General features: G+C 38.0%; 1 protein-coding gene across 7 annotated transcripts in view; it reads left to right on the top strand.

Annotated features, from left to right (window-relative positions):
* Positions 1 to 7,879: 7,879 nt before the first annotated feature.
* The window catches only part of LOC147872602 (uncharacterized), a 36,305-nt gene continuing 21,085 nt past the window's right edge, over positions 7,880 to 23,099 (top strand). For 6 of the 7 annotated variants that reach the window (XR_015537116.1, XR_015537118.1, XR_015537117.1 and 3 more), the window contains exons 1-6: positions 7,880 to 8,080; positions 10,998 to 11,199; positions 12,857 to 12,911; positions 19,503 to 19,613; positions 20,173 to 20,250; positions 21,935 to 22,036. Coding sequence is in view for 4 of the 7 variants with exons in the window: in XM_087356103.1 (XP_087212229.1) it covers positions 19,579 to 19,613; positions 20,173 to 20,250; positions 21,935 to 22,036 (215 nt within the window). In the remaining 3 variants the exon portion in view is untranslated. Of the gene's footprint in view, positions 8,081 to 10,997; positions 11,200 to 12,856; positions 12,912 to 15,696; positions 15,833 to 19,502; positions 19,614 to 20,172; positions 20,251 to 21,934; positions 22,037 to 23,099 lie in introns of those variants that run through there. The other variant, XM_087356101.1, reaches the window with a different exon arrangement.

Raw genomic sequence — 23,099 nt, 5'->3', positions numbered from 1 at the left:
CAAGCAGCATTTGGCAGCAGTGAAAGGTAGGAATCATTGTGTTTATCATCCACATTTGTGACAGATTAAAATAAGATTCTATGAAGTGAGTAAATATTGTTATTATATTGTCACATGTTTTTGCAGGCTTTGCTGCAAGAAAATGATGCAGTTAAAACCATAAGTGCTGGAAGAATCGGTTCCAATCATTGCCCTTACATCACATTTTTGTGGATATATTCCTAATGTGAAATAAAAAGAATGTTATGTTTTGGTTCATGTTTTCAAAACGATATTGATTGTGGAAGGGGTTGATTGAAAATGAATAGGAGCAAATTTTGTGGAATGCCATCATACCATGCCCTTAGCATAAATTGAAATACTCCAGATCATCTCTACACACACACACACACAAATATTAAAATGCATTTCTTTTTCCCTGTACTGTATATAGTATTTGCTGCTTCACATGATTCATAATTGAGTGCTGGAACAGAAAATTGAGAAGAGCGTAATATAACTGATACAAGTTCATAGTTTCTCCAACATGGTGCTCATATTCTTTGGATGCCATTGATTTCACTGTTCTGTGCAGCATTCATAATTTGCAAAGTAAATTTCTTCATGTTTGTCGTAGTTGCCTTCTCTGTTCTCTTTGTTTATGTTAATATTTTATGCGGAATCTTGTACCATGCTGATGATCATGTGCACACAATGTAGTAATATACTCAAATAAATTTTATTTTACAGCTATTGCCTGGTCCCCGCAACAACGTGGACTCTTGGCTAGCGGTGGAGCTGATCAGTGTATTCGTTTCTGGAAAACACTCACAGGACAACCAAAGCAGTTTGTGGACACTGGATCTCAAGTCTGTAATCTTATCTGGTCTAAACATTCCTCTGAACTGGTAATTTCCTTGCATGTCGATGTGATCTGCAATTTGTACATGGAACGATATTGTTGATAGAAGTAAGAATTGTATTTTTAATTTTTTTGTGGACGGTTAAGTATTTGAGAATAGAAGATTAAATGGAAATATATATTGTGATCACCTTAAGATAGGCAAAAATAATTTTGAAATTCCATTTGCTTCAGACATAATTTATAAAATCTGTACATTTGTTCTTTGGTGAAGATTGCACTTAATGCAACCATAAAATTATAACTGCGAAGTCGTCTCCACTTGGGACGGTTCCTTACCTTCACCCTATGTTGGCAGTGTAAAAGGGCCAGCTTTACATCGAATAAGTTTTCATTAGGTTAATACTTGTCGTTTACAGAGGAATTAACAGGGTTTTCAATCATCCACATCTCCCAGATTTTGCTTATGAACTGATGTCTTCACATTTTCCAAAAATAAATTCTTGGGAAATGGAGTATACTGTACCCCCCACTGTGATTCAGAGCACTCAGTAAACTTTAGGGCCCGTCTTAGTAATCGCCGTTTTGTTTGGGGTAATGGAATCTGCTCTGTTGTGAACAGGAGATTCTAGACTTGCCCAGAGTTGGCAGAGGCCTGAAAAGATCATCCCTGGAGACATTGTGAACCAGAAACATTTAAATGATGAGCTGTATTTGCCTTTTCCTAGAATACCTTTGGTGCATGCGATGTACCAATACGTGTTGTCTAGGCATGTTTGAGTCCGTGTAGAGGACCTGATAAGTTTTCTTTGTACTTCCATACACTTACAACTCTAGACACTTGGCTTGTAAAGTACTCCGTAATTGTACTCTGCAATCTGTAATACCAACATGACATGGTACAAGTTGTGAGGTATCTGGATTACGATCTACAGTGACGCCAATATCCATTATCCTGTGCATTAACTGATGATGTCATTGGCTGTGTCATTGTTCGCATCATTACCTGTTAAATGAGAATGGCTGACAAATTTTCATGGAATTTGGTATGGATATTATTCCAGATTGTTACTTTTAATTCCATTTCTTATGGAAATTTAATTGTTTGTTGTAGGTTAGCACCCATGGTGGGTTAAAGAACCATATACATATTTGGAGATATCCCCGCATGTCCCAGGTAGCAAGTCTCACGGGACATTCATCTGGAGTGCCCTATGTTGCTGTGTCTCCAGATGGAGAAGACATCGTAACTGGGGCTGGAGATGAGACACTGCACTTCTGGAAAATCTTCTATAAAAATCGTTCACAGAAGGTAAGATGTTTAACTCATTCATTGGGAGGGGGAAACTTGTATCTTGTAATGTTAACATTCTTTGAGGTTACATTTGTGGACATTAATAAAAATGTTTCATGTGATTTTCATCTCTTGTTTCAGGAGAAGAAATCATCAGTGTTGGATCTCTACACCAGCTTCAGATGAAGAAGACTGAGGGGAAGAACGCTGGGGAGACCTAGATATACATGAGAGTATATTGTTAGTTGGGACGTGTGGGAGATAGCAGCTGAAGGAGTTTGGATTAGTTGGCTCAGGACAGGGTCTGATCAAGGTCTTTGTTTTATTCAATGATGAACCTTTGGGTTCCCAAATCATATAGTTAGTTACTTCGTTATATTTAATTGTGTTGAATTTTTATTTTCAAAGATATAGTTAGAGAAGAATCGTGTTTACTCTTTAATGCCATATACCCAGAAGTACATGTTTCTTAAAACTCTTTGTAAGTAATCAGCTATTTAGCCTTTTCAAATATATATATATATGTATACAGAGTGAGTCAAAAGTATGTTTACAAAGTATGTGATTGTACTGGCAGAATGCGTGCCTGATGATTCGAGGAAGTCCTGTAGTGTGCATCGTGCTCGAGCATGTGGAGGAGCAACCTTTGAGCATCTGTTACAAAGAAACATCCCTGTCCTTATACTTGGCTTTAGAGGGATACATTGAGACTTATTTTTGGCTATTATTTTGAAAAATAAGCTTTTGCGGCCACATGTTCATAAAAACATTTTTTCCAAATTTTGATCAAGGAATACACACACAGTTTGTAAGCATACTTTTGACTCAATGTATATATCATTGTTTTTTCATTAAATTGTGTTGTATTTTTAATTTTAAATATATTATTATATATGAGACTAGTCTTCACTCTTTTAATGCAACATACCCAGAAAGAAGTACAAGATTCATAATACTTTTGATAAGTAATCAGCTCTTTGGCCTTTATATATATATATATTTTTTAACAAAAAACAGTAGAGTATTAATGTTTGAGGATGGAAAAGGATATAAGATTCTTGCTTCCCAATTCTTCAATGTTTCCTTTCTCTTGTGTTCTGTTATTAATCGTTTATTTCTCAGACAAATCCTCATTTGGAGTGATAATGGGTCATTATCAACCACCCATACCTGCTGTACATGGAGTGTATGTATTGTAGCAATTATCAGGCGCATTATTCCATCATCTTGTCAGCGGTCTCCTACAGTGTGTCTCACTAAATGCGGAATCCACTGACACTTGCCAGTGCAGCAGCAGGAAGCAAACTGCCAGGAATTGAGGTGGACACAATTTGAACGTAGCCATCACATGCTTGTAGGTGGGTTTTAACTTACAACATGGGACTCATATGAGCAAACTGTTTAATGTGATTTCATATTCCACCCAAATAAAATGATATAAAAATGCACCTGTTGATGATAATGTGAATCCTTTATGTCGTGCATTCATGGCTTAAATATGTGTTTGCTTTCACAATTGTAAATGGTGTTGTTTACTGGTCACATTCGGTGCCCTGTGCCAGTGTAATGTTTGTCATTCTGCACTTTTGAAGTGTGCAGTCTGTCTCATAAATGAAATTCTTGATCCAATAAAATAGTCTCAAATATCTGTGGAATAACGGAATGGAATGGCTATCTTCTGAGGTACAGATTTTTTCCTGTGAAGTTCAGAATAAATTTCCATTTTTCAAACTTGAACATATGACATATATGTTTATATGTTTGTTTCACGAGGTGTGACAATTACATCCCTGAAATGCCCCATAAAAGCTGTCTTTAAGTACTTGTACAATAATGGTTGCTCTCATGTTTGAAGCAGACTTCCTGCATACCAATACACTTTGTGAACCGGTTTATCCTCTGCTGGTAACGTTTCTGTAACTCCTCTTTAGGAATGCTTTTCAGAATCGTCATTGCATGTCCCTGAAATTCTGTGGCCCCTCAAACGAGTGGTCAGTTTTGGTAATAGCCAGATGTGGTGAATCTGGTGGATGGTCCAATTTCAACATCAATTTCTGGCACAAAACTCGTAGACAGCAAGTGCATCATTACCAGGGTCATTGTCACGATGCGTAACTTTCAACAAAATCAAAGTGAACAGTTTCCTTGCGATCAAAAGAGAAGGAAAAGAGAGACAAAGATCATCTTCGCCTTACCGTCCTGGAGTCCTTTATGTGACTGGCAGACACTCAACATTTTCATGGCAACAGCACCTTCAACCTCTGTTAACACCCACACAGTACGATAACTAAAATAATTTATGAATATAGAGATGAAGGTTGCTTCTGAATCACAATGTGCCCAAGAACTAATTTCTGGTTGATTATGAGGATAAGAAATTAGGTAAAGATAACACAGCATATAGAAAATCAATTTTCATTGCCTTAAAATTCTTTGGTACACAGTCACATTATTTTGTTCTCTTAATTAAAACCTCCTTCACTTTTATGTAGTCAGGGTATAGTGCGTGAGGCATCTTTGCAGATTACAGACTTTTAAAATACTACCTGCTAATATATCCACTCAGCCAGTCAAGTGCAGGAGACTACGAGTTGCATTTGAGAAATCACTATTTCCAGCCAAGAAGTGGAGGAAATATGCTTTAAAACTGAAATCAATGTCCTCCTTCTCCATTTGTGCAAACAATTAAAAAGCAAAATTCCCACATGCCTGTTTCCATCACATTTACATTGGGAGAATAATAGGAACATGACTGGAACCTGCAGCAAACATTCTAGGTGTTGAACAGTGCAGCTTTTGTTGTTTTCCTAATCATGTTGGATATTGCCAAAAGATGTTTGCAGTAGGAAGAAACAATCAGCATTCTAATACACAGAGTTTAAATCTGTGAGACTTTTCTATCCCTCTATAACCTTAAAATAACATTTTGTACTGAGATGTTTACAGCTCTAAATACAAATTTGTAGAATCAAAATTCTATCCAAGAAGACATTTTAAACTTTTGCCTAAAAAGCCTTGAAAATGTTTATATTGTTCTCGACCCAGATCATGTAGTTAGGTAACTTTAAGCTTTAGTTTTTTGATTGATATAGAGACACATTGGATGTCAGAGCTTGGATATTGTTAAAAACGTTTATGAAGTCAGGATGAGGGAAGCAGAAAGGGAAACTAATGATGTGACTGTCAACATTTTATAATTAATTACAGCAAATGCAAATAAGAGTCCAAGCAATGGAGATGTAAAGAAGGTCCCTCAGAAGGATTATAAAATGAGCATTCCTCATCGTTAGCACATTCCATCTGGACTTGCTTCACACTAGCAAACCTCTATTGTCCTTTATTTAAAGGCATTTTATAGCAGTTGTAATAGTGCAGTTTTATTCATTCCTCTCTACAACATTCCATTATGATTTCTAGCTGTATGTATTTACCAGTATTGACCCAATAAAGGTTATTAAAGTAAAGCTGTCTCGCTACGTACCATGGAGGCAGTTGTAGGTAGGGGAGTCAGAGCAATAAATAGACTGTGAGACCAGCTGCCTCAAGTTCAGTTCTTGGGAATGGAGAAAGAATGCTGCCCCACTCTGTATAATGTACAAAATTGCATATACGAGGGTCGCTCATTAAGTAATGCCCCACATTTTTTTTCTCAGCCAATAATGAAGATAGAAAAGTGTACTTTTACATGCTTGAGATTTGATGTTTCCCGCGTTCGTGTACGGAGTTTCAAATGATTCCAACCGATAGCGGAGCTGTAGTGAACTGTTAAAATGGCGTCTGTGAACGACTCTCGTTACAAGCAACGAGCTGTAATTGAATTCCTTGTTGCTGAAAAAGAAACGGTGGTGAACATTCATAAACGTTTGTGTGCTGTGTATGGAAGCTGTGCAGTCGATAGGAGCACCGTTGGTCGCTGGGCTAAGAGAGTTAAAGCTTCAGGAAGTGAAGAAACCGAGCTCCGTGATCTGCCGCGCTCTGGGCGTCCTGCCACAGCCACCACTCCAGACATGTTGAACCGCGCGGATGCCATTATTCGTGAGGATCGGCGCATCACAACTCGACAATTGGCCCAACAGCTTTCAGTCAGCAATGGAAGTGTGATTGCAATTATCCAGGCTGTCGCATATTCGAAGGTGTGCGCAAGATGGGTTCCACGAAGTCTCACAGCAGACCACAGGATTCAAAGGAAAACGATTTCTTCTGAATTGTTGGAGCGTTTTGATGCTGAGGGAGAGGTCTTTCTGTCCCGGATCATTACAGGTGACGAAACCTGGATACACCACTTTGAGCCAGAGACAAAAAGGCAGTCAATGGAGTGGCATCATCCTCAATCACCGAGAAAGAAGAAATTCAAGACAACTCCCTCCGCCGGAAAAGTCATGATGACTGTCTTTTGGGACAGTGATGGGGTCATTCTTGTGGATGTGATGCCAAGAGGTGCGACCATCAATTCAGACGCGTACATCAGGACCCTGAAAACCCTCAAGAAGCGTTTTCGACGAGTTCGGCCTCACAAGCATCCAGCAGAAATTTTGCTCCTGCACGACAATGCACGCCCTCACACAAGTCTGAGAACCCGGGAAGAAATCACCAAATTGGGTTGGACGGTGCTACCCCATCCACCCTACAGTCCAGATCTGGCACCCTCCGACTTCCATCTCTTTGGGCCACTTAAAGATGCTATCCGCGGAACAAGATTTGAAGATGACGAGAGCGTGATTCAAGCAGTGAGGACATGGCTACGTGCACAGGACAAGAGCTGGTACCGGCAAGGCATGCATGCACTTGTTCCACGCTGGCGTAAAACCGTACAAGTTGATGGGGACTATGTGGAAAAATAGTATGTGTAAAGGAAACATTGATTTATATTGTCACTAAATTTGAGCCATCTTGAATAAATATGTTCTGAGGAAAAAAATGTGGGGCATTACTTAATGAGCGACCCTCGTACTTTCCAGAGTGCTGAAAAGATAATAACTGTTTCATGCCAGAAATGTACTGAAGTATAGAAATATATGTCCTTACATTCTGAATTAATTCTTGTGTATTAACACTAAAAGGGGTAAATATTTTTCATAGAAAGTGTAAAGAAAATGTTGCATTGACTAGTTATGCTAAAGAAGCTTTGCAGTTACATTGGCGTGTTCTGTAGTAAAATGGTACCTGAATTCATAATTCTGGAATTCTGACTAATGTTGTTCTACATAAAGGATCTTTTAAAGCCACTACTTTTTTTATTTTGAGGTCTCGCCTTGTGGAAATCTGCAACCTTATGCCACTTGGGCCATTTCAGAGGAGCATGTTGCCTCCATCTTCAGGTTTGCAGTAGGATTTTGGTAGGCTGTTTAAAGATGTTACTAATTAATTTCAGACTTAAGGAAATTTCAAGTGCCCTACTTTTGTTGCAGTTCACAGTTCCTTATATGTGCCATGCAACTGTGATGGTGGTTTAAAACCTTCAGACCTGAAGAATATAAGAAAATAACCATATTGTTCCTCACTTTTACTTCTGTATGTTAGCTTAACTGCAAAATCATGTCACAACATGTTTCACGGATCAATCTATCACTAAGATGTTTGATGAGTGAGTGATATCGTTTATTTAATATAAGCCTACAATCTGAAACTTGTTGTTTGATGCTGGTGGCATCTTTCGCGTGCAGCGTATACTGCTTTCAAGTATCTCAAATTGTTAAGGGTAGATGTCGCGATTACTGCGCTTAAAATCGAAACTTCATCTTAACAACTGACATCAGCTTTACAAGCATGAGTGAAGAGGAAGGTATGTGAAAGCAGTTGTATGTTAAATTATCGAAACAAATGTAATAGAACAGATTTGCAGGAAATAGAACAGAACAGAATCGAATATAGTGCAAAAAAGAAACCAGTTTTTCATATATTGTGTCCATCACGTGCAGCATAATACAGCATCTTTCCATATTTCGGTAAGTAATTAACGAGCACCCTTCGGTTGTAGCAACTAATTTAGTATAATTCCTTGCTAATGCTAATGCCTTTTTCTACACAACACAAACCAGTAGAATATAATATCCTTGTTCGGATCAGAATTTGAAGTAAGTAGATTACGAAACTGCTGTCCGGACCGCTGTAACCAGTTTTAACGTATATTCTTCGCACATTTGCATTCGTAGTGCTCCCAGTTGAAGTAAAATATTTACCATATTATGTACTGCCCAACTGTTGTAGACTTCAACAAATCAATAATTCAGAAGATGTGTGAACAGAAATATATGTTTTCAACTACAGTCTTTGTCTACATGTAATACGTAGTGTCGCATCATCGCCATGTAATTTTTTACAAAGAAATTGCATGAAGAATTGATAGCTGAATTTATGATCAAAACTTACCTCCAGACAAACGTTTTATATGTGTTTCCACTTTGTAGTGTTTTATTACTTTCCACAATCACACACAGTGCAGACACCATTCATTCTTTAAAAATTTACATAAATGTACAAAACGTGTATTTTTCTAACGGCTATCGTGATATATCATTTAGGATCACCATATTTAGTGCTTCTAGTAGTATGGATGAAAATTACTGGCATTACATTCACACCAAATTTCTTGCAAAGCAGTTGGCTTTTCAAACACTTATGGGACAACACACACACACATGCAGAGTGCATGGTGATTATGTAGCCTACATCCTTTCTTCAGAAAGGAAAGTAATTTAAAAGTTTGTGTTGAAATGTACAGCTTGGCAGTGGGGGATGTAATCTGTAGTTTTTGGTAAAGTCGGAGGGCCTTAACGTTTGTTATGTTCACTCCTGTAAGTGAATGTTCAACAACTTAAAAGCATAATATGTTTAAAGGTAATGGTTGAATTTGTCCCTGCGACTATAACAAGCTATTCCATCACCAGACTGTTCACTCATAGGGCAATTACATGAAGGGGAAATCTAAGAACAAGCTATATAAATTGCACTTCATGAAATGGGTGGTGAATGTATCACACTTTGGAGACCTACTTGTACATGAGAGATTATTATTAAAATAGACAGAATGTGATGATGACGACTGGATTACTCTGGCACAGGATAGAATACAGTGGCTGAATCTTTTAAACAGAACATAGCACAAACTTTGTTTTGTGTCATATTCACATGTTGTACTCATATATGATAGGGTCCATCAAAATGTAAAAATGTACCATGGGAGAGAATAAAGCGCCTAGTTTGGATAAAGTTTGATAATGTTGGGGCACACATCAATCTCCCACCTTCTGGGAACTATCAACTCGTGGACATCATGTTTACTGCTAATTTAGATTTTTATTGTGGCTGGCACGTGTTTAGCGCTCCTTTGTATCTAGCAGGCCCCACATTCACACATCTGCCCACATACTGATTGTCATGACATCTTTGGAAAATGTTTCGATTTCTTGGTTCTCATAATGTCACTGCCAAACGTTGTAAATCCCTTAAGACGTGAACTGTGATTGAAGATTCTATTTCCATCACAGTATTTTGAGTCTCTACCCCTCCTGTTTAAGACACACCATGGCATATACTTTGACACTGCAGTTACACTTTTGTATAGTTATCTGTGACTGATACGGAAGGCTGTATAATGTTGAACAGAACACTTAGCAATGGGAAAGGAATCTTAATTGTTACAGTGGTTTACTGAAGTTCCATTATTTTCATCTCATGACGAGCTCTTGAGCCATCTGAATCCAGTTCAGATTCACACACCAAGTCTTTGCCATTTTCTTCCACAATGCTTCAATTACTAACTTTTCTTAATCATGTTGTTGAATCAGTTCATGAGAACATTTTACATATTATTTAGTATGAACACATAAAACATTTAGAAAATTGAGACAGAATTGGCCTATGTCATCGGAAGGCTATAGGGCCAACAGGGTCAACTGTATAGTCACTTGTATGAACTTTATCCTGTAACTACGTAGCATGGAAATAATAAAGCTGTTCTTTTCTCATATATTTCACATAGCAGGTGCCTGATTTTCTGAAAGTCTACAATAATAAAACACCAGCAACAAATCATACTTACATTTATGTATAAATTAAAACCAGATCTAATTCTGGGGTTTTTGCTGTTGTTCAGTTAAAAATATTTTATCTTATGGTGTGCAGTCTTTCAGGAACTTAACAAACATAAAGATGAAAACATGCCAGGATTGTAATTTTACAAGTTTCTTTATATGGGTGTCACACTTGATCTGTGACATCAAGTTAAGAACATGGACTGAGAAGACAACTGTCATCTGGGATGCTGTGACTGTATTCTGAATTTAGGGTGTCTAAGAACAGTGTGCTAAGGTGTGAATTTAAAGTAAGAAGGGGTGATGGAATGACAATTGTATAGTAATGAGCTGCATAATTTGTATTTTCTGTCACATAGTGTGACCACTTACGAGGCGTAGCACAGACAAGAGGAAAAGTTAAAATGTTTCTTATATATGATGTGTGGATGTGGATTGGATTGATGTGACTCACAATTAGTTATCACTGCTTAACTTTTGTTAACATGGCATTAAATGTTTAGATTTCATAACAGGTATGACATCTATCCCCAGCTGAGAAACTATTGGCTTCTGAAGAATTGACTGCACTCCATGCAGTTTGTTACTGGTCCTTACAGGGGTACAAAGGACTCTAAGATTGCGGGCGTGCACTTAGCCTTGGGTGGCACTTATCGACCCAGTCTTTGGTACGCTGTGTTGAGTCAGAGTGTAAACAAAAGTTTCAGAATAACTGGTATTTTTCTAATGTTATGAACCATGCAGTATACCAGGAAGAATTCTCCTGGTAATGCTATCAGTGTGACAACCTGACAGTGTGTAATGTAACTATCTTAATGTTTATTTCCAGGATCATGCTAACCCTGACTATGGCAACTGTCAAAACTCGCAGGGCAGCCAGAACAACAGCAAATGCTGGAATAAATACTGCTTTGAGGACTCGTACAACTATGTGGATGACTACACAGAAAACGTGGACAATGACTGCCTGAAAGACTGGGGAAATGGCTGCTTGAACTTCGACAAAGACGCCGAACTATTTAGACCCCCAGGTATGTGACCAAACCTGTTATCATATTGTGTTACTTTCTATTAAGTAGCAAGATGTTAAACGGCTGTTAAATGAATTGACTCATGAAAGACAGGCAGTAATATGTTTGATAATGGACAGTTTTACTAATGGCGTCAAGTGAAGTCATGCTAATGGTACGTATCTGACCTAACTTAAAAGACTGTGGAGGAGGTGGCATGGCAACATTAAGATGGATTTGAGGGAAACATGTTGTGAACGTCTGAGGTGTTTGGAACTGGCTAAGGATTGTTTCCCAAAGGCAGGCATTGTTATTAGAGGTGTTTAATATTCAGGTTGTAGGCTTCAAACCAATAGTGGTAATGACATCAGATATTGCTCAAGTGGCCACAATGTATTTATTTTCTGTCTGTGCCCGTTGTTAGCTAGTCATTTAGGAACGATTATAATTTCTTGCAGTGGAGAATATGACACGCTCTTCAAAACTTTGTTATCGGAAGGTACCGCGCCAATGACCATTAAGTTGTAAACCATAGGTCATTGGATAAGAAAATAAATATACACATAAAATATTGCTGGACAGATTGCACTGTAAACAATAGTACATAGATAATAACATAATACTAAAATCATCCACTACCTGATTTGAACTGTTAGGCAGCAAATAGAATGTTGCTCATATCAGTATTAACCCTGAGTTCTGACTCATAATCTGACAATTATGTTATAAATTCTGAAAGCAGACTGTACTTGCCATTTTAGTTGTGACTGAACTTACTTTGAATCTTTCCGAAAACTAATTCTTCTTCTTCCACGGCTCTCCGGTCCGTATTTCGCCCATGACCTCCTCAATTCTCCTCTTCCATTCGGTCCTTCTGTTAGGTCCGTCTGTCCGAGGTTAAGGTTTTGAAACATTTTCTTTTTTACGGTGCAAGGTTGTTAGCCTTGCGACCAACCCCCAACCTGGAGGACCAGAGTACCTGCCTTAGTCTGACCTCTCCCCCTCCACCAATCTGGCTAGGGTGGCCCTACCAGTAGCTATGCTACCACCAGCATAGCTCTTGGGATCACTGAGGTACTCAAGTCCCACCACGACGACAAGGTGCAGGTACCATTAAGTGGGGTCCGAAAACTAATTAGTTCACTATATTTTCCATATTCTTCATCTGAATCTGTTATTTCACAGTAAATTGTGAGTAAAGAGGAAAGAGTAATATCTTACATAATGGTTGTATTCCACATCTTCTCACTGCCTTGTTTCATCAGGCCAATGCCTGTCCATACAGGATTTCTAGTGCTCATTATAAATAATAACTAACATTGGGAATGGAATAGCAGTTCTTAGGAAACGCCAGTGCCGATATATGATATGATATAATTAGACTAATATAAAAATCTTCAATTTCAATTAAAGGCTTATTCTAGAGGCAACAAATTTTCATGCAGAATGTGACTCTAGACAGCAGACTTCCCATTACTGATCACTCATTTAAACATATGCCTATGCATGAGAGTTCGGGAATGAAATTGCCATTTGTGGTGATGTTCAACCTAATTACAATGAACAGGCCGTTCAGTAAGCAAAGTACATGGCTTACTGTGTAAATTACTTTAATCTTGCATGCAAAATAAAGGCAGGCTACTTAGATTATGCCTACAGTTATGATACTTTGTTACAGATGAGCCTTCCCAAATTGAAAGACTTCACAAAGCTGAAGCTTCTTGGAAAAGGAGGCAAGTATAACTTTCCATTAATACTTGCCAAATTAGCTGTTTAATACTCTGTTTATAAACCATGGGCCTGACTTTCTGCACCCCTCTGGATTGATGGAAAAAATGTAATAGTAGCACCAGCAGTGTCAGTAAAATAGCAGCAATAGCTGATCTGGAAGCAAGAAACATGCAGCTCAACCTCAGTTTAGGAACACTCACAAGACTTATAATTATGCAAACGTAACTGCAGAAGCATAGATTTAAACCTCAGTCACAACTGTTACTATATTTAGATATCTATAATTATGATAAAGAGGTGTCTATCACAGCTTTCTTAAACTCAGAGCCAAATCTTTATTAATGTTTGACCAAAATCATGCACCACAAATATCAGAAATCTTTTCTTGTTTCAAGAGGTCACAGTTAGTGCTTGAGAGTGATTGGAAATAGCTTAGATTCATTCTGTGCCTGAACAAAGGCAATAGAAATACATGTTTTTCCAACAGTATTATTCTTTTTCTGATGGCTGACAATGTTCTTCAACGTAACCTGGGAAAAGTAGATTGCCAAATGGGAACCGTTACTATCCGTTAATGTCTGTATCATGATGGAGTAGAGGGGACATAGATAAGGAACCAAAAATTCTTAATCTTAGCAGTAAATGCATGTAATTACATCAGCTCTTTTCACCATCCTCATGGAAGCGTTTAAGGACATACTCACTAATATAAATGTAACAGGACCACATTTTATTACTATCTTCCTGGCCCTTGATCCAGTTCACTCCAATCGAGTTGGGAGTCAAATATAGCCTAGTTGTGCAGGGTGATAAAAATAATACGGAACCCATACTCTGTGGCTTGCTTCTTGTTTTTGATGTTAACCTTTGCGCGCGGATGAACGTGTAAATTCGTGAGGCATAAATACCCTATAGTGGATATCGGTGCAGTGTACGGGCTGCTGCAAGCTTAATTTTTGTAGCCCATAAGTATTTAACGAATAACTCCAGCGGAATGCGGTTTGCACTGCTTTGTTCTGAAAAGATAACTGTATGTGGACATATGGCAACACCGCCACATTCCATTGAGCTCTACCTGGGAATCTAAAAATAATATCCTGACCTTCTCATTCTCATCATGGATGTCCCTTCATCTAGTCGCGTACTTACAGAAGCAGAAAGACGTGCACTTCTAGAAGATGTTTTGGATGAAAGTGACTGTGAGTATAGTTCGGACACCGACAGTGCAATAATAGACATTGATTATACACAGTTGGTGACAACTGGAGATAGTGATAATGAGAGTGACAATGGTGGTGGCGGTGAAATACAGGAGGAAATCTTCGAGGCAGAATCTGGTGTTCTTTCCAGCAAGTTTTTGTGGAAAAATATAAAATCCTTTACTGCTTCGAGAGACGAATTTTGTAATGTACATGGTCCCCAGTTCGACACTGCTGAACTAGATGTGACTTCATTTGAAAATATTTTTAATATAGCTCTAGTAAAGCTCATTGTTGAAGAAACCAACAGGTATGCTCAGCAGGAAATTTCTAAAAGTGCCCATCCTCTCACATTTCGCTCTAGGATTAGGAAGTGGCAAGATGTTACAGTTGACGAAATTTACGTAGTTTTGGCTCTATTTATGTTGATGGGCATTGTTCAAAAGCCTACACTTCGATCGTACTATTCAAAGAACCGTCTGCTTTACACTCCTTTCTTTTCTGAAACTTTACCTTTGGAAAGACTGGAGCTAATAAACAAATTTATGCATTTTACAGATAATAGTAAGGAAAATCAATATCAAGGACCTCCTAAACTTTTCAAAATTTATCCAGTCATTCGGCACCTGGATAACAATTTTCAAAATTTGTATCTCCCGAACCAGAACATTTCGATAGACGAGTCCTTGACTCTATGGAAAGGTCGTTTGTCCTTCAGACAATACATACCCCTCAAGGCTGCAAAATTTGGTATCAAAACTTATGAACTCTGCGAGTCTAGTTCGGGCTATGTGTGGTCTTTTCTAGTTTATACTGGAAAAGGCATGGAACTGTCGAATCAGTATATGACTGCAGACACCAACAAAACTGCAGCAATTGTAGTCAAACTACTAGAACCTCTTCTTGGTCGTGGACACACAGTGTGGATGGACAATTTTTATAATTCACCAGATTTGGCACGTTTTATGAAGTCCAAGAAAACAGACTGTGTTGGAACTTTACGTGCCAACAGAAAAAATGTCCCTCCTGAAGTGAAGAACAAGAAATTGAACAAAGGAGAGCACTATGGTCAACACTCCGGAGATGTGGCAGTTCTCGCTTGGCAAGACAAGAAGCGAGTCACCATGTTATCAACATACCACAAAGATGATATGTGTGTGACTATAAACAAAGCCAAGCGAGAAGAGATAAAGCCTCTCGTAGTTCGAGACTACAATAAAAACATGTTGGGAGTTGATCTGAAAGATCAGATGCTCCAGCCGTACTTGCTGGAACGGAAGAGAGGAACAAAGTGGTATATGAAACTATTCAAAAGATTGCTGAATGTGTCAATTCATAATGCCATGGTCATGTATCGCAGCGTTCCACAAAACAAAGCCTTGGACACCCTAAGATTTCGAATTCTGTTAGCACAAGGCCTTGTTGAAAAACATGGCCCTGCTCTTCCGCGTCCTTCATCCGGCCGTCCGTCACTTGATCCGCCACCTAAAAGACTCTCAGAACGCCATTTCCAAGAACGTATTCCTGCCACAGGAAAAAAGGCAAAGCCCCAAAAAAGATGTGTGGTGTGCAGTAAACGCGGGAAGAGGAAAGAGACTATTTTTTGGTGTAGTGAGTGTGAGGTAGGGTTGTGCCTAGAAGGATGCTTCAAGGACTTCCACACGAAGCTCAACTTCTGATCCACATCCTTACACTGCTCACACACAGGGCGTTCATCTTATAAGGTAAGATAATAAAACCATCTTTTAAGAGGATTTCAGTGAAAAATTCTTAATTATATCTCATATAGTTCCAAAGTTATGATAAATATAGTATTTTAGAGCAAAATTTAAAGGGACACTAAGAAAGTATTACCCCAGGATGAACACAACCTCGGACTTTAAATCTCCACGGCAAAGGGTTAATGATATTTAAATTTTACATTCTGATAACACATAGCACAACTATCACACTGGTGGCTGGTGCTTTTATTGCATCTTGGGCGGTAGGAGAAAAGGAATATGTATCGATAACCTTTCTTGTAGTGATGAACGTTTGATATTACATAACACGTTTATATGGAATTATGATCCTTATGAACGCAGAGTCTCCACACATCACAGCCCACCTTGAGCAGAAACCTGTGTACTGTTACAGGTTTTGGGAGGGTATACAGGATGAGTCAAAAGTATGTTTAAAAACTTTTTGTGTGTGTTCCAGGATAAAAAAATAACAATGTTCCTATGATCATGGGGTCACAAATGTTTCATTTTCGGAATAATGGCCAAAAATAAGTTTCAATGAATGACTTTATGTCAGAGTATTCAGAAGAGAGATTTTCTTTCTGCTATATTGCTTTCGTAGTGTTTTGATGCCAGGATAGCGTTTGTTTACCAACATGCGCTAGTAAGATTGCACAATGAAGTATAAACAGGTTTGATGCTGAACAATGTGCTCGGAGTTAAAGTACTGGAAAATCAAGTCAATAGTAGCAGTTAAACAGTGCAGTACTACTCTTGGTACATTGATTTTGATTAAGAGAATTAATTTTTCATTTGAAGAACTGAGTGACATTCATTTAACATACTGTGAAATGCAATATAATGTACATGCTGCACGTCGAAGATATGGGGGGAAGTTTCTGGATAGATGTTTGCCATGGCCCGTCATGCTCGTGAGACAGATTCACTGTGTCTGTGCCATGTCTATGGGCGACCACGGTCATCATATGTGGAAGAACGCGTTCTTGAAGCTTTGAATGGAAATTAGTGTACCAGCACTTGAAGGATTGCTGCTAGGTTGCACACTTCTTAGGCTACTGTTCATCGGATTTGGTGTCAGAGATCATCTCAATGAACAGTATCCTCACCGATGTATTGGATGTGGTGGCCCAGTAGCATGGCCACCGAGGTCACCAAACCTGACTCCATTGGACTTTTATCTGTGGGGGTCACTTGAAGTCTGTCTTTTATGCAACACCCATAAACAATGAAGACCTATGGGAATGTGTGCAGACTGCATGCCAGATGATTTGAGGAAACCCTGGTACATACGAATGAATCCATCAGTCTTGTGTATGTTGTGCTTGGGCTTGTGTGGAGAATGGAGGAGCAACCTTTGAGCATCTTTTATAATGAAGCATCCCTGTCCTTATACTTGGCTTTAAAGGCATACATTGAAACTTATTTTTGGCTTTTATTTTGAAAAAGAAGCATTTGCGACCACATGTTCATAGCAACATTTTTTTCTTATTTTTGATCCAGGACACGCACACAAAGTTTGTAAACATATTTTTGACTGACCTCTATAGGGTCCGGAAAAACGTCGGTGTCGATAACCATTCTACCTTTCCATTCCTAGTAGCACTCAACTATGTTTTTGAGACAAAATCAAAGCTGTGCTTCACATTTGGTGAGTACATAAAAACAGTTCCTAATTCCATGATGTTTGAGAAGCAAAGTAAACATTGTAACAATAGGGGGTGTTGGTCAGTGGAGTGGGAGACAGCTAAGATGGCTGTTTTTTGGGTTATAGTGACGTGTACGCTGGTGAAATTTACTGATGTTGCAGGGATCCTTGCTGCCTCCATCACCCTGACAACACAAGGAATAAGAATGATTTTCAAATACATATTTCTAATATTCCATGTTTTCAGAATATGCTTACTACGATGACATAAAAATCTTCAAAGATCTGCCAGTTGGTCTCAAAACTATTTCAGATAAGACGTAAAAATTTAAAGCAGTACCTAAATACACACGCCTTACACCTTTTGTTCTATTGTTGAATTTCTGCAGTTTAAAATGGACTGATAATCCTTTTTGATTTTATTGCAGTTAGGCTTCTCATTGTTAGCATAGGGGCACTGTTGCGCAACCTTTCTACACTCGCTGCACACTAAATATTGTTGAAGAGTCATGGCAGCACACCAACCCCATTTTGTATATTGTGTGGGGGTTTATGACATTGATTTGCAGCTACAAATCGACCCCAACCGAAAAATGTTTTATTTCATGTTCATAATTACCCGTCTTTATTACTTTAAATATATTCATTATTTGAAATAAATTAAAACATTTATAAATATGATTTAATCCTAAATTTATTAACTATGTGTACTCATTAAAACATTAAGATACTTATTAATATTTTTATGTGTAATTATTTCACAGTATCCAAATCAGTTTCCCACGACCCAAAGATCCCACTGCATATGTAATATGTGTAACGCTGGATGTGAGCAGAGAAAGTATTACATTTAAAATAAAACTAGACATCAATATTTATCTAATTATGAAAGTCTATAATCCATTTAATAGCTATGTCGTTCCCATTTACTGTTGCCTCTTTTTGCAGAAAAATACTTAGAGTAGCAACAAAAGTAAGGGGAGCAAAATATGTTTTGCTGCAAAGTGGTTGTGTTACTTTCCAATTCCATTCAGCAGATCTTGTCTGCCCTTGATACACAAGTATCCTGCACAGACGTTCTAATACACAGAAAGTACTGAGTGTACATTCGTTGAAATCATTCTGGCCGACACGTGTTGTGTGCTGCATTGTTAATGCACTGTTCTATTGCTCATTTCTTGTGTAAAGGATTGCGTTTACAGACGATTGATAACTGTATATAGTGGCCTACAGGTGTACTCAACAGTAAAATAGTTTCAGTTTCAATTAAATGTTTTTAGAACAGGTAAATACAAGGACTTGCCAATATGTGGACCATAGGGAGAAGGTTGGTCACGTTATTTATCTTGTTTCTCAAACATGGAATTCAGGGTCATGCTTGGGCTGTGGGCAGTCTCAAACAGATGTACAGCGTGACTTTTTTTTATAGCTTCCATTTCATCCCTGACTAAGGGAAGGATCAGCTGCTTCTTTGTGAATTGTCTTCTGCAAAACATCACTTTCCAGTAAAACTGCTGTCATTGACCTCTATTATTAAAAAGTGTTCTTACATTAACAATGATGCATTATCATTTTTCCTGACTATTAACCTGGTGGTGACTTGTACCATTTCCTGTGTGACTGTAGCATGTTTACAGAGACTACAGCTAGACACCACCTAGCCGAGATAGTCCTGGCTGCAGAATACCTGCATCAGGTGGGCGGACGGTCACACTGCAGTTGTCTGCAATAGATTGCATGATATGCTGGTGAAGAACCTAATCTACTTAGTTGATTGTGTTGCTACAACATTTCTCATTTCATTCATTACTTTATTTCTGCTCTGAATGTCAAGTCATTTTTATTTTTGGTGGCAAATAAGAATACCAGTACATAGGGCAGCTTAATCACAGTGATATGTAGCGGGAGAGAAAATTTTGGAGCTGGATCTCAATACCACATTAAGAATGTAACATGTCCCATCTTTTATCCCACTGTGTAAGTAAATTGTTAACTTGTTTCTTTCAGATTGGCGTGATGCACCGGGACTTAAAACCGGAAAATATACTGATCTATACCCACGGCCACACTGCAGTCTCAGATTATGGTTTATGCAAAATTTTCCTCCCTCACAAGAAGGTAAATTTAATATCCACTTCGTCTTTTGTTGGTTTTACCTACAGAGGCACATAGGCCAGATGCATGGTGAGGTCACCGTGGACCCCTGTCTGTTAGGCAGTACTCTTTAATTGAGGGAAATCCAGGTGCAAAAACCATTAAGAGTTAAGAGGTTTCAGGTGCCTGAAGTTGTTTTGTACCAATCCTTATGGGAAAATGTAACTTATGTCAGACGTTCTTTGAATTCAAGGGGATAAACTCAGAACTGCAATAACATATGGCTCTATTCAAATATCATAAATTGCTGCTGTTATGTAATTCAGAACCCATTAACACACTGTGTAGTATACCAGGTATGAAATATACTAACATGGAAAACCATGAAGCAGATGGAAGTACAGCATTAGGAGAATCTTAGAAAAAATACCTTATGAGGGCTGGAGATAAATGAACTGATTAATTTTCATGTCTTAGGTGTTAGCCACACTTAGTTTTATTTCTGTTATCAGAGAAGTACTTTCTCTTTGGTTTGTGTCTGAAATTTGTGTCACAGTTATTTAAAATGTTGTTCCATCAACAGGACAAACATGCTGATTCTGTGTATGATAGAGGCCCCTACATGGCCCCAGAAATGCTGCGAGGCAAAGGATGCAGTTTTGTAAGTATCTCCCACCTTGACAGTGCGAGAGTAATTATTATCTGAACCAACAGCCTGATCATTGTAAATTGATAAGGCAATGCATTATAATAATCTGAGACTTTGTAGTGCTGGTCTATTTAAATACCACTAAACTATACAAATTCAACTACCGTTATTAACTGATTTGATTTTCTTTTATAACTTGCATAAAGCAGAAGAAACTTTGCTAAATATGGTGAAAATATGTTCTGAAAGGATCACAATCCCTACTGTTTAAATACTGACTTTGTGAAATATTTTTCATGGACTGTACCGTTGTCGCTAGTGAGATGTGTAATAAGTGGTGCCTTTCTGCTTCCTGTCATTCTGTAGAGAAGCAAGAGCACGTCAGTAGATATGACTTTGGCAATGCCTAAGCATTTCTTATTGCATGCAGATATATGATGTATAAGCATTGGATTTTGTAATGTCGGAGCTATGCTTCATTTCGAGCTGTTTCTGTTTGTAAGTTCAAGACTAAGTTCAGTACCATAAAAGTGAAACATAACGCAAAGTGTAAATGATGAAGTCACTACAGATAAAGAGCTTGTAGGATTTGAGGTTTTCATGGCAGTGAGTTTGAAGACGGCTGTCTTCTGGGTTGTTGCGCAATGACCCAGAAGACGCCCAACTTTAGTGAACTTCTTTGTCTTGGGTGGTTGCATATTGTAACTGTTGGTACTAGTAACTTTTAAATTTAAAGTGTTTCCACATAATTTTGTGACATGTTTGGCAGGATGCATGTTTAAATTGCATGGACTGCAAACAAACTGGGCCTGAGTGACTGGTCATCTCCCCACACTATTCCTTCACAAATTCAGCCAGTTTGAATATAGAATTCTTACCACTTTTAAATCAATATTTATATTGGCGGTTCTCAGCCAAACACAGTAGGAAATCCATTACTTTGTAGTTTAACTATAGACCTAGTCTTGTGAAACCTCAGTATACATTTAGCTTGTGCTACTTGAGTTGCCCTTTTAAAAAATGACAGTGTAGCGTTTCAGGTGGGAGAGTTTGGAAATTTGAGTGGCACAAATTATAAACTTCATCATGTACTCTACTCAGATGCAATTAATATTCATCTCTCTGACTTTTGGTTTATGATCATTATTATAATAAAATGGTAATAAATATTTTTGGAGTTAAATAAATTCTTACAATAAAAAAATGCTGGTGAACTTAACAGTTCAATAAGTATGAACCAAAAGTAAGACAATCATATGCGCTTTTGCAACTAAACCCTGCAAAAATGCTCCTACTATCTTAGCTATATCTGGCCACTTGTAATAGTTTGAGAATTGCTGAATATATTTTAATGCCATTTGTTAATTATACTGACTTGATTGCTGATATAATTTAATGTTAAATGAAATGATAGTATGACTGTATAATTTGAATTGAAAACAATTGTTATTCAAGTGATTTCTGAGTTTCTTGTCATGCATTCGAGAGAAAGAGTAGAAGAAAAGTCACTACACTCTCCATGTTGATAGGAACTACTTATCATACACAGGAATGTTCAATATAAATCTGGAGGCGAGAAATTAACAGTACATACTACAATTTGTCTGTCTCTTGAGACACTCGTGAAAATATGCGATGGTGTGAAGAAGTGAAAATGACTGATTACAGGTGTTGCCTGTTTTTTGTACTGTTGCAGAAAGTTAAATGATGGAGTGTTGGCATCATCGTGTATGAAATGTTGGCTGGCCAAAGTCCCATCTGTATTTGATGCCAAGGAAGACATTACAGCGCTTTACGAGTAAGTATTCCATGACCCAGCATACGTGTTCCCCGCGAACATCACTTTCATTTGAACAGTTACACCAGATCACTTTGTGGCTAACACATTACTGCCTATTTCAATGCCAGTAAAGCAGGTGCACACATTTCAGTCATATAGATAGTTAACCTTAGGCTAAGAAACAGGATACTAGAGAAAAAGTGGGAGGTCAGTGGGACCATACATCAATTATTTATAGATTTCAAAAAAGCCTATGACTCGGTGAAGAGAAAAGTGCTATATAATACTCTTATTGAATTTGGTATACCAAAGAAGCTAGTGAGTCTATTAAAAATGTGATTAAATGAAACCTGTAGCAAAATTCGAGTAGGTAAATATGTATGTGAGACATTCTTCATCAAGAATGGTCTAAAACAAGGAGATGCTTTGTCTCTCTTGCTCTTTAACTTTGCGCTAGAATATGCCATCAAGAAAGTCAAAGATAGGCAGGAGGGTTTGCAGTTGAATGCGACACATCAGCTATTGGCATATGCTGATGATGTTAATTTATTGGGGGACGATATAAATACAATAAAGAGGAACGCAGAAGTTTTACTAGAGGCCACTAGACAGGTGAGGCTAGAAGTAAATTCAGAAAAAAAACTAAGTACATTTTAGTATCCCGTCAGCAGACAAAAAACTGCATAATGATGGGCTTAAAAATGTGTACCCCCAATATTGTCAGGGATCAAGAAGAATGAGATGGACAGGTCATGTGGAAGTGTGATGTCCCGTAACAGATATCAAACGCTACTAAGAATGTTGCATTTCAATGATAACATCACAATGATACCTGGAGACAGACTACACAAAATTAGACCTACAACAGCTGTCTTTATGCAACACAATCGAGTAATGGTACCATTCGAAAATCTGGCAATAAATGAGACTTTGGTGCTTTTCAAGGGACGTTTGCCATTCCAACAATACATACCATCAAAAAGATCAAGGTTTGGTGTAAAACTATTTGTGCTAGCTGACTGTGAAACAGGCTGTGTACTAAATTTTATCACATATGTTGGGGGAGAAAACAAATTGATTT

This window comes from Zootermopsis nevadensis, unplaced genomic scaffold, assembly GCF_977971745.1.
Source record: "Zootermopsis nevadensis isolate Lab colony 2312 unplaced genomic scaffold, Znev_1.0 Znev_ptg000025l, whole genome shotgun sequence".
Lineage (NCBI taxonomy): Eukaryota > Metazoa > Arthropoda > Insecta > Blattodea > Termopsidae > Zootermopsis > Zootermopsis nevadensis.
This window is presented reverse-complemented; position numbering and strand designations above follow the sequence as displayed.